Consider the following 15771-nt stretch of genomic DNA (forward strand, 5'->3'; position numbering starts at 1 on the left):
TGCAAAATATGCATTTTTTGTTGATTTAAAAATTAACGACAGTTAAAGAAAATCACTCAGAGTTACACATTTTTAGCAAGATGTTGACATTTGGCTTTTCAAACAAAGTGCATCAAACGGGAGATATTTAACTATGGCTGCATTGTGGAGCAAACAAGGCAGTGTTAAAAGGTAATTCCCAGCTGTTCATCCGAGTTTGTGAAGAGTTTGCACACCACAGTACTGTCACGATCAGGAGAGGAACAAGTTTTTTTGCTGCTGTGACGGTGAGCTCCGCCATTGAGTTCCTCCACACCTGACAGGAACGCCTCTTATACCTGGCCTTTCAGAGTGTTGAGCAGCCAGTTAGTTTCTTTCACCTGATCCTCGTTGACAGTGGAGAGGGAGGCAGAAGCAGCTCACAGGCAGTTTGACAGTAATAGTGGCATAATAAATATGAGTTGTTTAAGTTTGTGTTTGTTGTGGTGCACAATATGAGTGATGAAAGTGTCTGTATTTTCACAAAGCCAAAGAGTTGATACCAAAAATGACTACAATCTTATCATAAAGCCAATTCTAATGAATTCGTCTGGTGTAAAATGCAGTGAAATGTCCCAAAAAAGCTGTTGCATTATGCACGTTTTTACAAACTCACCCTGGAAGCTTGGATGTGAGGCCAATGCTGGTGTGATAGGTTTCATGTCAGCAGCACAAATATCTCACCTCAGCTCTCAGTGTTGTGTTGTTTCCACCACTCTTTGTTTAAAATAATGTTTTCTATGACATATTTTGACGGGCCTCCTGCGGGCACAGGCCTTATGTTTGACACCTCTGGCGCAATAGGATACTTGAGTCATTACTGTAATAATATTTTGACCAAAATATAATGTGTTATTACATGAAGCAGTAGTATTTAAAAGTAAATAACAACTGCTGAAAACAATGTAAGAAATCATAAATAAGCTTTAAGTTTGCTTATCAAAAATAGATATAGTGGATAGGATAGTTGAATTTATCCATTGTGGACTAATGCAATAACGATTGTAAAAGAAAATTGTTTACTGGCTATATTTCATTCAAAATGACCAAAATTATTACATCTATTATATTACTGGCCATTATTATATTATTGGTTGCTACACCGCTGACACAATTCAATTCTTACTATGTAAGTCTTTATGGTAATCCCTCACCGACCCCAGCAGTGACATGTTTTCTGCTTTCAGATCAGGAATACAAAGGTTTAGAATTGTCTTAGTTAAAATATAATGCATCATGTTGTTTACAATCTTCGAGTTGTGTTTATACTGGTTTTGTATAATCTCACACATTTTATGTACAAAAGAGAAATAATGTAATCACAAAAATAGAGAGATATTTAAATACAGGCGTGTGTAAAGCTTCCTATCAGCTCAGTTTCACTTCTGTAATATAATGTGAATGTGTCCATTGCTTCCTTGGAGGTTGACAACAATGTGACCCGTCACTTGGACAGCACTCTCAAGAGGGACGACTGGGACATCTTAATCCTCCACTACCTGGGCCTGGACCACATCGGACACATCAGCGGACCCCACAGTTCACTCATCCAGCCCAAGCTGCTGGAGATGGACGACATCCTGAAGAAGACCCACAGCGCGCTCGTCTCTAAGGTATTTTACTTCTCATCTCTTTTTAAATCGAAACCTTAAAGATGTGATTCACTGTGTCTTTTGGCCTTAATGTTTTAGCTTCTGTCAGACTCTTGTTTTGGTTTTAAGCATGGTCACTGCCAATAATGTAATAGTTGCTAATACTATAATAATGTTGGGTTTCAATGTAACAAAGCCAATAACTTTCTGATAATTTAATATAATATTTGATCCGTTGTTATAATAATGCGTAACATTTTGCAAATACTGTCATAATTGATTGAAGTAGCATTAAAATAATCCTTTATAGTTGTAACTACTGCAGCTAATAATGTTAGAATAATGAATAGAGCTGCATTTCTTGGAATTAATTGTAATTTTTTGCAGGTTTTGTACAGTTTGCTTATCAAAAATAGGGATATTTTATTTGTCATACTCAATCAATGAGGATTCATATCCTGCAACACTCATTTCATTACATTATTGATATTTTTTATGTTATTGATTGGTTCAAGGCCTTATAGTTTGGTCTGCATTTCAATGAAGGTGACTTTGATAAAATAATATATATTACATGGTAAAGTCAATTTGATCAGTTGTTAATTATTTTATATTAGCTTAACAATTATTTAGGTGTGTGTTCTTGTTATTAGGGTTGATATTTGTGTATCTAAATGTTTTTGAGAAACTCCAATGTCAAATACAGTGTGTGTGTGTGTGTGTGAGTGTGTGTGTATGTGTGTGTATTACTTTGCTGCGAAAATATCTATAATCTTACTCTGGCAATACTAACCTGCTTTTGGTTGTAATTTTCAATCATTCAATAACAGAGTCAGTGACTGAAGTATTCACAGGACAAATATAACCTCGAGTCGAAGATTTCTTTTAGGTGCTACTTTTTTGAGTAACTTCAATAACACTGGTAACATGATACAAGCAGCCTTAATAAATAGTTAATCGTGACTTTATCTCTGTCGAGATAACAACATGTGTAATATATATGAATCATAAAAGACTGACTGAACTGTTCATTCAACATATTTAGCCAATCAGATAGAGTCCTATAGCAGACAAACAACGAAAAAAACTCCATGGCTCAATTACAACTGGTATAAATCAAAGGTAAGAGAAAGTTTTTTCCAAATACCAGTGCCCTAATTTCAAAGCACAATTTATCACATTATCACAATATTGTTACACTCAACAGGGTGATCTCATATTGCATGTTCACTTGATATTGTGCAGCCTCATTGTGCATTTCAAGAACTGCAAAGTTTTTCTCTTCGGAACAAAATCAAAGGGAATAATGTACAACCGCATAATTAATTCTGCTCCAACCTGAGAGTCTGGCATTGAAAAGTATTATCGAGAAATGCAATTACAGATTGTAAATACACTCAGAGATTTAAATGAAAAGGTAAGACGTCAAGAACGGCTGTATTAGGAGATATTTGAGGATGACGACTTGGCTCCTGAATTCTGATTTAAGTTAATTGGACTGGTTTCTCTCTGCAGAAGTAATTAATTTAAATTTGTGGCAACATCTGTTACTTTCTGTTACAATTAAGTTTTAAGACAAAGTTTGCACTTTTTAATTTTTTTTTTACCCTTTTTAAAATAATGAAATCATAATCATTTTTTGTGAGCATTTCAAAAATGGGAGTTGTTACAAAAAACTTTGACAGAGTGGTAGAACAAAATCAGAGAGGAATAGTAGATAATACTAATTACATGCTGTAAGTGCACAAAAGAATCATATTTGAGGACGAGGACTTGGCTACTATTTTTAGGTTTGAGTTAATTGGATGGACTTGTGAGCTGAATTTAAGTGTGTGTCAACATCTGTTTCTGTCGGCTGCCATTAAATCTGAAGCATTTTGAGAGCCTCTACAACAGAAGTCAATGTCACTGCAAAGTACTATGCAAATATGCAGTAATGAGCATTAGTTAATAAATTATAATGATGCTATCAGTGGCATTTTAGCATGATCAGTTATTGGCCAGTCATTTAATTACACAGATAATTTGCACTGTTTCCAGCATCGGCTATGTTATCGGTTGTGGCAACCGCAGAGATTTAATAAACTGTTAAGCTCCTCTCTTATCTTTAATTTTGTCTTTGATCAGAGTGCAGGTCCTCTGCTTTTGTTTTATTTTATCCCCCTGCGTGGTCTGACAGCTGTGCATGCATATTGTGTTCACACCGTGTGTGTGTTGCTAATGGGCGTTGTCTCGCGGTCACTCAGCCATGCAGCCTGTGTTTAGATTGTCAGGTCGTGTCTACACAAGACAACAATCAACTATTTTTTTTTAATCTATTACAACCCCTCTTCCCTTTGGAAATGCTACATGACCCAGAGAACAGGAGCCAAACTTTTAGATATGTGGTGGCAACATTTACCACACACCTCAGACTTGTTAAAAACCTGTCTCGTTAGATCCAGAAAATGTTTGAAAGTCACATTATGTAAAGCTGCGCTTCTGTTCTTTTCTTCAGCAGTCGTGCGACCTAAATATAGAAACAGCCTAGTAGGGGTCCTGCAGGATACCTCAGAAGTTTAAACAAAAAGGAGCATGTGTGTTGTGATCGGCACATGCCCTTAACATGTTGTGGAGGGTGTAACCTCGTCACATCGGGGCGCCTGACAGCACACATGAGCTGGGTGTTGCTTGCTGCGGCACGTCGAGGTGCTAGTCGTGTGTGGGTGTGTGAGTGTGTGTGTGGAGGGGGAACAGAAGTGTGGCGTTGAGGACGAAGAGAGCAGACCTACCCAATACTCTAATAAAACGTGATCAGAAAACGGGATCTCTCACTCTGTAAGACCTCAGAGCACACGGCATTAATCCACTCACCTTGAGAGTTCAGAGCCTCCAGTCGGTTGTTTGATATGTGAAATATCTGAAAGTTTGACCTCCCCACTCAGCAGGTGGTCTGAGACCTGAGAGCAGTGTTGGGAATAACTTTCGGCTGTGCTGTCATAGTGACTGATTATTATCATGACATGAGTACCTCAGTTACAATTACTAAAGTTGCAGGAAGCTCGTTACCTTTGACTTTTTCTGCACCTGGAATCACAGTTTCATTAAACTCCAGTTTATGGAACAAATTCAGGACTAAAGACGGCAACACAGAAGCTGTTCCACTGTGAGTCACATCAGCATTAGCCTGTTTCCACAGTAGCTGGCCTTTCAAAGATTTATTTTCTACTGTCTTCATGTCGGTAATCTATCTCAGTTGTTTTTATTATGTTATATAATTCAGATTAGGGAGCGTTTTACGTGCACTCACTCAGCTCAGCCCTTTAAGTTTAAAGTAAGGCTTTCATGCTTCATAGCAATATTTGGTTGAACATCAGGCTGTTAAACTTTAGGTTATGTTACATAACTCTACATTATATTTGAATCACTGCTATTTGCACTTTATTAAAACATTGTAATTGAGAAAAATATAAAATTCATCCATCCATCACGGGGCGCTTGAGCCAAACCCAGCTGGCTATAGGTGAGGGCAGGATACAACTATTGATGAGTTAATTTTACAAGTTACTTTTGATTTTCAAAAAGTAAACTAGTTACTTTCTGAAAAAACATTTAAGAACTGTAATCAAGTTTTAATTCTAGTAGATTTGTTCAACACTACTTTAAAGTGAGACAAATAGAAAGTGGTGGCTGTTTCTCCAATTCTTTCCTATTCTTGTTCGAATCAGGTCCAATTATTGTCAATCACATCAGTGGAAAATTGTTGAGACTAAATGAATTATCCTTTTTCTCACACCTTTTTTCATATATTCACTCTGTAGTTTATGTTTCTGCATATTTGTCTCCTTAAATGTGGATAATAATTACGCAAAGAATAATAATGAATTAATTTATCATTTTTTGTCTCTCTGTTATTGTTTTCTGTTTTTGAAATAAAAAAAAAACAATTATCACTTTTATAATATGCTGCCTCAATTATGGAAGCACGTTTACATTTTTCTCAAGTCAGCATTTAAAAGAAAATACAATGGAACAATGTGGGGGAAAAAATGGAAACAAAACAAAAAAAAGCAGAAACCCACAAAATGAGTGCAGTTGTCATAGAGATTGAAAAGGGCATTATGAAATAAATAAATAAATAAATAATGAAGTTACCTAAATACATACCCTTCTATGCTGGATGTCTGACCCTTATGTAGAGTTTGAGGTTGGAATTTGAGCTCTGTGATTTGGCTGGTGGGAGCATGAATTCAAAGCAGAAAGACAATAAATATATCATTGAATATTTATTCATTGCCACATCATCATGTTCCGCTAACGTTCTGCTGTCTGGATTGTGATGGTTTCATGAAAGAAGCTGTTGAATCGACACGAAGAGCAGAACGACACCCAACTTTGGCTCATTGCTCGGATACATCAACGTATCGGGAAATAAACACAGTGGTTTTTCTTGAAATAAAAGCCATAAAGAGCCATCATCCCACCGCCTGCTCTACTGAGACATTTATACTAAAAGGGTTTACGATCTCCGAGAAGCAATTACTCTCCAGCCACTTTAAATTGCAAGAGTCTTCCTCTAAACACTATAGAGGTGTGTGAGCCAACAATAGGCTCATATTTGTTCATATTAGTCCACATTTTTACCCTCTGAAACTTTTTTTTAACCACCTATATCACAACCACTTAGCTTTCTGTATTTCAGGTTGGAACATGACTCATTCATTTTTTTAAAAATAAAAATATTTCTTATAGGTCCACTGATTGACTATCAAGGAAAGTGAAAAAAGGTCAAATAAAGATTAAGCGCAGACGGTATCAATCAGACTCCCATATATATATATGTGTATATATATATATATATATATATATATATATATATATCTTGGTTGGACTCATGGTTGGACATCGTCACAATAAGGTAGACGCACCTTGATTAATCCCATATTTAGAAACTCATGAAGTACTGCTCTACAGCATATAAACATGATGAAAGTGAAGCCATTTATAAAGTCTGATGACAGTGTGGGCGTACAATTAGATAGATAAATAATATTTTGTTAAAGTCGTCTCGGCATTGATGTTTGTGTTGTCGTTTTGCATTTTCCCATATCTGCTCCTTGGGTAATTAGGTTTTTATTGGTTCTCTCTATGAATCAATATCTACTTGAAATCAAATCCTGGTTCTCCCTGAGCTTCCTCAAACTAAACAGTGACTAAACAGAGGTTCTCCTCATTGGCTCTAAGTCCACCCTCACTAAAGCTCATAGTCTTTCCATCACCATCGACAACTCCTCTGTTTCTCCCTCACCTCAGGTCATGGTTTTAGGCAGAAATCTGTGTTTTGGGTATACTTAAGAATAGTATATTTCCTTTTCTCATTTCATTTTGGAAGTGAAAGATTAGATAGATCACAGGCCCATATAAGTAATACCATCAGTGTGGATTCTGCAGCTATAATTCCTCAACATCTTGGAAAAGAAAATCCTCCTCTCAGCTTTAGCATTTAAACACATCAGGATGAGTCAGAGAATTACGAACCAATCAGAGGCCGCCTTTCAAAAGTTATAGACCACATGGTACGAATCACGTTGCCCGTTACTGAGCTTAATACAAAACCGGAAGTCAGTTTTGTACACAAGGCAATAATTTGCTATATTTTGGCGAATAAAGATGAATTCAGGCAAAATCAGACAGTGACAAATAGTGATGGCCATTACACACATATTTTAGACGGCTTTGAACAACCCGTCCGCTATTTATTTGGCCGTCTTTTCTGAAAATTGAACGTCCAAATGACGCCTGGATGGCTCGCTGCCTAAAACCATGGCTCAGGTTAAGGGTCTGGGTGTCATTCTCGACAGCTCACTATCATTTCAAGCTCACATCAATAACATCACTTGGTCAGCCTTCTTAACTAATATTAAATCTATTTCAGTCTATCTTTTTTTTTCTTGTTTTGTTTTTACTAATATGTTTTTACTTGCTTTTAACTGCAATTTTAACATGGAATGTGAAATCACCTTGGGTGTATGAAAGGCACTAACAAATAAAATGTATTTTTATTATTATTTTTAAGCTATTCAAAAATACAATACAAAGTTAAATATGTAGTTGTAAAGGCCAAAATAAGAGCCTATTGGTAAGCAGGGTATGCAGTTTAAATTGACTCATTAATTGATAATTTGATCGTATTACACAAACTGTTATAAAACAACGACAATATATAATAACAGAAATTACAAATGTAAAATAATAACAGAATGATAATATTTAATAACAGCAACCAGAACAGAAAATGGCAACATTGACAACAGTAAATTGAAGGAGGAGCAACAGCGGAAACAAGCACAACAGAAAATGACAAACAACAAACACAACAGGAAGTTGTAATGACGACGACAACGGTAACGGCAGGAAGTGGAAATGATAACAACAACAACAACAACAACAACAACAACAACAACAACAACAACAACAACAACATAAAATTACAAACAACAATAATAACTACAACATAAAATTATAACAACAGGAAGTGACAATAACAACAACAAAAGAAAATGACAACAGCATCAACGACAACAGTAAATGAAAAGAATATAAACCACCAAATAAGAATAAACACAAACCACCAACAAACAACCACAGCAAACAACAACAACAAAAACTTCAAAACAACAAACACAAAAAATAAATCAACCACTGACAATGAACAACCAAGAATTCACTGACGACAACCTCATCTAATTGAAATGCTAATGAATAAGCATTTCTTTTGATAGTTGGTCCAGTTGGCCATTTAGAAATCAATGGAAGTCCCCGTCCTGTTTTACCTTGAAACATTTGGTTTGATACCACCACACCTTGGTGTTACAGTCTAGCGTTTGTTGGTTTATAGCTGAAAGAAACATCATAGCACCTCATGTGACAAGGAGTGGTGCTTCATCATACATAATAATTCCACTTTGTTTTCCAGGGAACGTGCATCGAATGGTAGGATGTACTGTATGTTCCCTACCACCACATTATTGATCGCAGGCATGGTCTCTGAATCTATGAGACATTTCCAAGGCTGATGTTACTTTGATGCCAACTTTCACAAAAAAATAGAGAAATGAAACATGATTTGCAGAGGAGTGTTTTGGATAAATCTTCCAGATTTACTGTGTTATGGAATACAATGACGATCAAGACAACTCTTGATCTACAATGAAAGATGCAATTATGAGCAATTTATGTATTCACTTGTAAAACGTTGAGCTGAGCTGTAACTACATCATTGACACAGTAGATATCAAGTTTGCTGTGGGGCATCAGGTTTCTTTGTTTATTCTAAACTCACTGCTGTTAAACACTGCTTTCCTTTTCTTTATAAATAAGTGTATTTAAAGAGTTTCATACAGTTGAATTATTATTTTCGAAACTTCTGATGTCCGTTGTAAGTCTGTTTTCATAAGTTGAGTTATTGAGTTGCACTCGTCACCACTTTTCCAACAGTTTGATAGCTTAGGTCCTTCGGTAATCTGTGATTTACCAGATAAAACAGCATGATTTCACATTTAAAAGGAAACCAATGTGGTTATTTTTTTATGGGGAGCATGAGCTACAATCTGATTCAGAGCTGGTGTGTCGGTTTAAAAAGAAAGAAAGAAGAAAAAAAAAACATGTGGGGGTTGGAATGAAGTGTGGATAAAAAAGAAAAACCTCCCAGAAGAGCAACGCTTGGCGCTTTCATCTTCAGGAACCGGAGTAAACGCGGACTTATGCCAAACAGACAGAGACTCGCTCAGCGTGGGGCTCACTGGTGTTTAGTGCCGCTCTTGAGGGGTTTTTTTTCTCCACAGGTCCCCAATGTGTTGTGCCATTTATAACAAGCATCCAAAAGGTGCAATGTAGGGCAGAGGATAGTCTTCCTCCTCCCTCTGCGCCGAGCAGCGGGTATAATGGCTCGTCCGAGCACAGCCGTGCAGTTCAGCTCACACCTGCGGCGTTTTCTCTCCGCGTTCATCGTGGGATTTTATCTGGCTTTGTGAGAGCAGATAAATGATCAATACTCCATCTGCAAAATAAACACATGTGCTGACTTTACCACTTTATGCTTCTGCACTTGGAAGAAGTCAACTCAAATGAAAAAGAAAGTGGTGTCTGATTCACTTCTGGAACATAAAAACAGAATTTGTTCTCATCTGTTAATCAATGCATGATCAATGGTAGTTTTATTAACCCCTGATCAGGCATTGATTAGGCACTCATTTGCAATGTTTTTTTTTCTTTATGTAAATACAATCGTCTTCTGGAAGAATCGTGTAAAACTTTATACAATATTTTACTTGCAACTTTCTGTAGTCATTCTAAACATGATTATATGCAACTAATATATAATTAAGGCCCACTTTACACAGCATTGTTTAGTGGAACTTTTTGGAAACAGCTCAGACGCCGTCTCTGTAAACAGGGGAAAATGCAGCTCCCAAGGTTGAACTCTTAAAACACTCTGACTTAATCTCCATGTAAATGCGAGGAAAATGCAACTTTTATGAAATGCTGCTGCTGCGCATGCGCACCACAGCGGTAATAAATAATTCTTCTGCATATGCTCAACTAGATGGATAATAGCAATGTTTGCCTCCAGAGTGTCATGACTCCCTGTCCATATTTTGTTGGGACTTGTTCGTTTTATAGTTGACTCACTGTAATAACAATGATAAAATCCAACTTTGTCGTCAGTCCGTACAAATATCTTTGTACTTATTAATGTTATTAGTGTATTGTTGCTCACATTTGTGTGTGGTTTCTTTACAAAAACAACCAACAGCATCAACACGTGGTTTGCCATGCTAACTACATAATTTTCAGCGACAGCGTTTTCAAAATGTTGAAATAAAAACATGTTGACATAAAAATGGGTTCTGTTAGAAACTGTTGCATTGACCAAAATTGCACATTTTTGACAATGATTAACTGCTCCAAACGACCTTGAAATGTGAGTAAATTCTCTGTGATTTTCAGTGACAATTTAACAATACTTTTCATGGAAATCGTCACCATTGAGGCGTGTGTGTGTGAAGGGGTGAATGTGACGCGTCAAATAAAAGCACCTTAAAACTTCTCAAGTAGTAAGATTGTGCTATGTGTAACTCTGGAAAGTGACATCTTCCATCCAAGATACTCAACATGTGGGTCAGACTGAGGTTCAATGTCTTTCCCAACAATGTACATATGATCAAATATGGTACTGCATTTTTTTATCGGAAATATTTTCATTCTTTTAAGTTAAAAGCCTCCATCTGGTGCTCTGATACAGTGACCGGGAGTAAGCTCAAAACCAGGTTAAAAACCCAACATTGTGTAATTTATTAGATATAAGAGTCATTATTTTCACTAATAAGTCCTTGAAAAACACCTTTTTTGTTTAGCTCAGCTTTTTATGAATTTTTGCATTATACTATCAATAACTGACGTGAATGTAACCAAACTTGCCGTGTGTGTGTGTGTGTGTGTGTGTGTGTGTGTGTGTGTGTGTGTGTGTGTGTGTGTGTGTGTGTGTGTGTGTGTGTGTGTGTGTGTGTCTCTGAAACCTTTTGAGATTATGGTAATCTGCTAGCATTCGGATTTTGTTTTGTTAACATCAGTATTTGTGCTTTTTAAAAATCGGCCCTCACCGCTCTGACTCATGAAGCCTCCCTGTTGAATTCATAGCCAACGGTACGTTCTTGCAAGTGGAGTTGAAAGGGAATCACTTAGGGAAGAAACCGAGACTGATCAAAGTCTGTCATCCCCAACAGACGCTTCCCCCTCTTTGTATTTGTTTGCCGTCTTTTACGGTACTTTTCCCGGCGCAGAGATGAAACCAAACTGTGCCAGGAAGCATTGCTCATGACTTTCCCTTTCAGAAACAATGATTTAATATATTTTAATTGTGCTGCACTTGAACGTCTCCTTCATATCCACCTTAGAAAATATCTGAAGAACAGAGCCATTACCCACATGCTTTCATTTTCAAACAATTGCTGTGATTTATTTATTTTTTTTCCTTTTTCCTGGTTTCACTGTCTCATTGGGTCTACTGACACATGAAGCATTTAGTTTCAGGCTTGAATAATTCACATCTCAGAGCTTTGAGGTTTGCCCTCCCGTATCGGTGCATGCGGTGGGAGTCCATTAACCTTGGTGTTTGCTTCCCTCTCAGGAGGCAGAGGGGTCGTTGCCCTACCTGCTAGTGCTGTGTGGAGACCACGGTATGTCGGAGACTGGCAGCCACGGAGGCTCCTCAGAGCCAGAAGTCAATACGCCTCTGGTACTCATCAGCCCGGCCTTTAAAAGAAAAGGTAAACAGCAGCGTGGCCATTAACTAGGAGGGATTCTCGTCTCGCGGCGTCTCTGTCTGCTGCTCTAAAGATTTTATGACAAACACAATCAAGTAACTTGAATCTTTTTTTACACATGACGCTCAATTCATTTCAGGGCTGAGAGGAGTGTCATAAATGCAAATCCAAACTCCTGACCACAACTTTCTTGTCACTCTGATGAATGTAGCTGAGTGTGAACGTGTGACTGTGATAATTACTTCATTCTCAGCTATGGCTATTTTTAACATCAACTTCGCACAGCCTTTTTTTTTTTTTTCTTCTTTTTTAGGAGCCCATTCATGGTAATTAATCATTTACAGTTCAGTTGAGTTGTTGTTTTGGATTTTGTGGCTTTCGGTAGCACTTGGTGCCTCGTGGTCTGGCGGCAGCTTGAATAGAGTTCTTGTGTCGAGGAATTGTAACATTTTACCAATCCCAGGAGGGCGAAAAGAGAAAATGGCAAACTATGCGTTTTGTTCTGTGAAATACATTCAGAGCCATTTGAATGAATTGTTGAACTCATTCACAGCTGGTCATCTGAATGTCACTTGAAGAATATGAAATGTTCTTTCATCAACTTCTCATTTCTTGGCTGAAAATGACTCGATGTGCCAACGACTGCTGACCTGAACCTCAAATGAGCAGTGTTGACATAAAGTGGACTGTGTGGGATTTGATAGAGTGGTATGAAAGCATGAATGTCTGTCTTATGCACAGTCTATTTTTTTTTCCTTCCTTTTTCCCTATTGGTTAAAGTCCAAGCGATTAAGCCTATTTTCAGTGGTTTAAGTCCAACATTATATTCCAAAAATTAAATCATTGCATGTCTGCAAACACAACATCTAACTTCGGTCCCGACTGGTACGTGGGAACCAAATTCCAATCCGTGCATTAAATCTAAATCCTGGTTTTCAAAAAAAGGAAGATGTGAATAGTGCTCTAATACAAAATCCCGAACAGTGTCGGTAGGAACTAAATCCTGAATGGTGCATTAAAACTAAATTCTGATTGATACATAGAAACTAAACTCTAATTGGTGCTGGAAACAAATTCATATCTGAACATGGAAACTAAATGTTGATTGGTACAGAAAGTAGAAACCGAATCCTGATTGGAACACACAGTACAATATAATTCTGATTGGTACATGAAGTAGAAACCAAACCCTGATCGGCACATAACTAAATCCTGATTGGGACATAGGACAGACACTAAATCCTGAATCGTACGTACAAACAAAGTCTGATTGGTACATATAGTAGAAACAAAATCCTGATTGGTACATTAAGACTGAACTTGTACATGAATTTGTGCATGGGAAAAACTAAATTTTGATTCGTATATACAATAGAAACTAAGTCCTTTTTGGTGCATGGAAACTCATGATTACATAAGCTTTATTCCTTTAAACATATATTTTTTAGTCTTTTCAGTGTAGTACTGGTTTTGCTGTTTTTGTAGTTTATTCTAAATGACTATATTAGCTGGATTTTGTTGAATTTGTTGTACGTCCAGTTATTCTATTCTGCAGTTTCTCTAACACATTTAAAATGTGTTGGCATGGGAATGTGTTGTTTTTAATGCATCAGTTACTGTAATCAGTGGCTTTATTTGCGTAGCTGGTGATATACGTATGAGGTAGGGAGAATTGAGGGGTCATTAGTAGCGAGCCCCCCTGCCTGCTGTTTTCATTAGAACATGATGTCGGTGGATCAGAGTTCACCTGAGCTTCACTTTGTAATTTAAATGCATCACGAAGGAAGCGGCCCGCTGCCGCAGATCAGCAGCACTTTTAATTGACATTGCGAAGAAAACCTTGAGAGGTAATGTCACTTTAATCAGCCACTGTATTAAAAATCCTGTTATTTATTTCTTTTTCGCCTCCACGGCCATTTGTCACGTTCAGTTATTTCTTTATTTCTTTTATGCGGTCAAAGAGTTTTGACCTTCACTGCATATGCGCCGAAATTGTCATCGAAAAAAAAAAGCTTTCTAATTCTGAGAAGCCGAAACATCACGTGTGCTCCACCAAACGAGTGTTTTCCCTGGTTATACGTGATTGCTTTTTATGTTGTTGTGGGAGCAATTTATTTTATTTACATTTTTGATTAAGCAAGGGTGTTATTATACTCAAACACAACATTTGGAATCAATACAATACCAACGCTAACAACCTACAGCACAGTAGCATGGCTGTTGCATCTTTTCTAGTGTGACTGCAAGTTTTCTAAGAACAGCAACAAATTAGGAAAGAATAACTTCAAATCAGAAAATATTTTTGACCTCAGCCATTCATTAGCTGTTACAGGTCAAATCGATATGTTTCAGAGGATAAAATTCTGAACATTTTTGCTTGTTTTTTTTAAATCATTCGGAGAGGACGACCTTGTCGTCCAAATAGATGCTCCAAAAAGTTGAAGCAAATTAGATTTTAAAAAGTTTTATTTTGAACTTTGAAGAAAATATAAACTCATACCAATATTTTGATGAGCTGAATAACAAATAGAATAATAAAAAGTGTAATATGTGGTGTGAAGAAATGAATCACACTTAAAGTTTAAAAAAAACAAGTAGGTTATTTATAGTGAATTAAAAAAAAATAATTGTATTGCAATGTATTGATATTTCCTTTAAAGTATTGATTTCTACTTTATGTATTTATTTAATCAATTGCTAGATTTATAACTTTATTTGAAAATAGATGAAAGGCTTGACGGACGTATAGTTTGCAATAGCGACCGGTTTAATCAGGTCCATGAGAAGTTGGGGGACTCTTGAGTCAGCAGGCCACTTGAGCGAAACATCGCAAAGCATTATGGGATTGATCCAATGAAATGAATCAGGTCTTGAAAACCGGTGCAACATTCTGATTATTCAGTGTTCATGTAAAACGGGACAATCTGGTCCTAGAATCTGAAAGAATTTAATCAGATTGATAAAAAGGTGACCATGTAAATGCAGCTACTATTACGCTTGTACTTCGGCGCAATAATTTATTTTTTTTTTTTACTTTTAAGTTTTTTCAAGCATATCCAGAAACAATGCTGAGGCGAAAACAACTAATGCTCTAAAAAAAGGTTGGCTGACGAGGATCTTTGCCCACGGTGGCAACTTTAGACACTACCATAGCAGCTTGTACAGGATGGTAAACACACACAAGTTTTTGAATTGACACCTTTTCATGACTATGTACTTGTTTCATGGATGTGAAAGCGTCATATTCAAACCTCATGAGAAGTGTTGACTCAACTGAGAAGGCTGACCTGTGGTCTAAAACCTCTCTACAGTCCTAGCTTTCAAAAATGGCACTATCCGTGGTACCTGGGTGATAATTTTAGCGAGCTCAACACCAGAGTGCATATGGCATCATCATCAGCTGTCGTTTTCTCATCCATGAATCAGCATTCAGCTTGTGTATCCTTCAGCTGAGTTATTATACGTCTGCTCTGCCAGAAAGGGAGTCGCTCAGCGGTGTGTGTGTGTGTGTGTGTGTGTGTGTGTGTGTGTGTGTGTGTGTGTGTGTGTGTGTGTGTGTGTGTGTGTGTGTGTGTGTGTGTGTGTGTGTGTGTGTGTGTGTGTGTGTGTGTGTGTGTGTGTGTGTGTGTGTGTGTGTGTGTGTGTGTGTGTGTGTGTGTGTGTGTGTGTGTGTGTGTGTGTGCGCGCGCGTGTGCGTGTGTGTGTGTGTGTGTGAGCCAAACTCGGCTCGGTATGAAGTCGTTTTACTCTGAAGAGGTTCGCTTGGACGCAGCGGCACAGGCATGTGTACTGTGATTACTCCTAAGCTTCTTGTCGGGGCCCAAATCGCTATGTTGTGCAACTACAAAGGGAGAAAC

The 15771-nt window shown here is 37.3% G+C and overlaps 1 protein-coding gene across 1 annotated transcript in view; it reads left to right on the forward strand.

Annotated features, from left to right (window-relative positions):
- The window catches only part of pigg (phosphatidylinositol glycan anchor biosynthesis class G (EMM blood group)), an 88587-nt gene that overhangs the window by 13372 nt on the left and 59444 nt on the right, over positions 1–15771 (forward strand). Inside the window, exons 4-5 of the mRNA XM_080466115.1 lie at positions 1443–1631; positions 11779–11917. Coding sequence (XP_080322241.1) covers positions 1443–1631; positions 11779–11917 — 328 coding nt within the window. The remainder of the gene's footprint in view (positions 1–1442; positions 1632–11778; positions 11918–15771) is intronic.

The sequence above is a fragment of the Lipophrys pholis genome, assembly GCF_963383615.2.
Source record: "Lipophrys pholis genome assembly, chromosome: 6".
Classification (NCBI taxonomy): Eukaryota; Metazoa; Chordata; class Actinopteri; order Blenniiformes; family Blenniidae; genus Lipophrys; species Lipophrys pholis.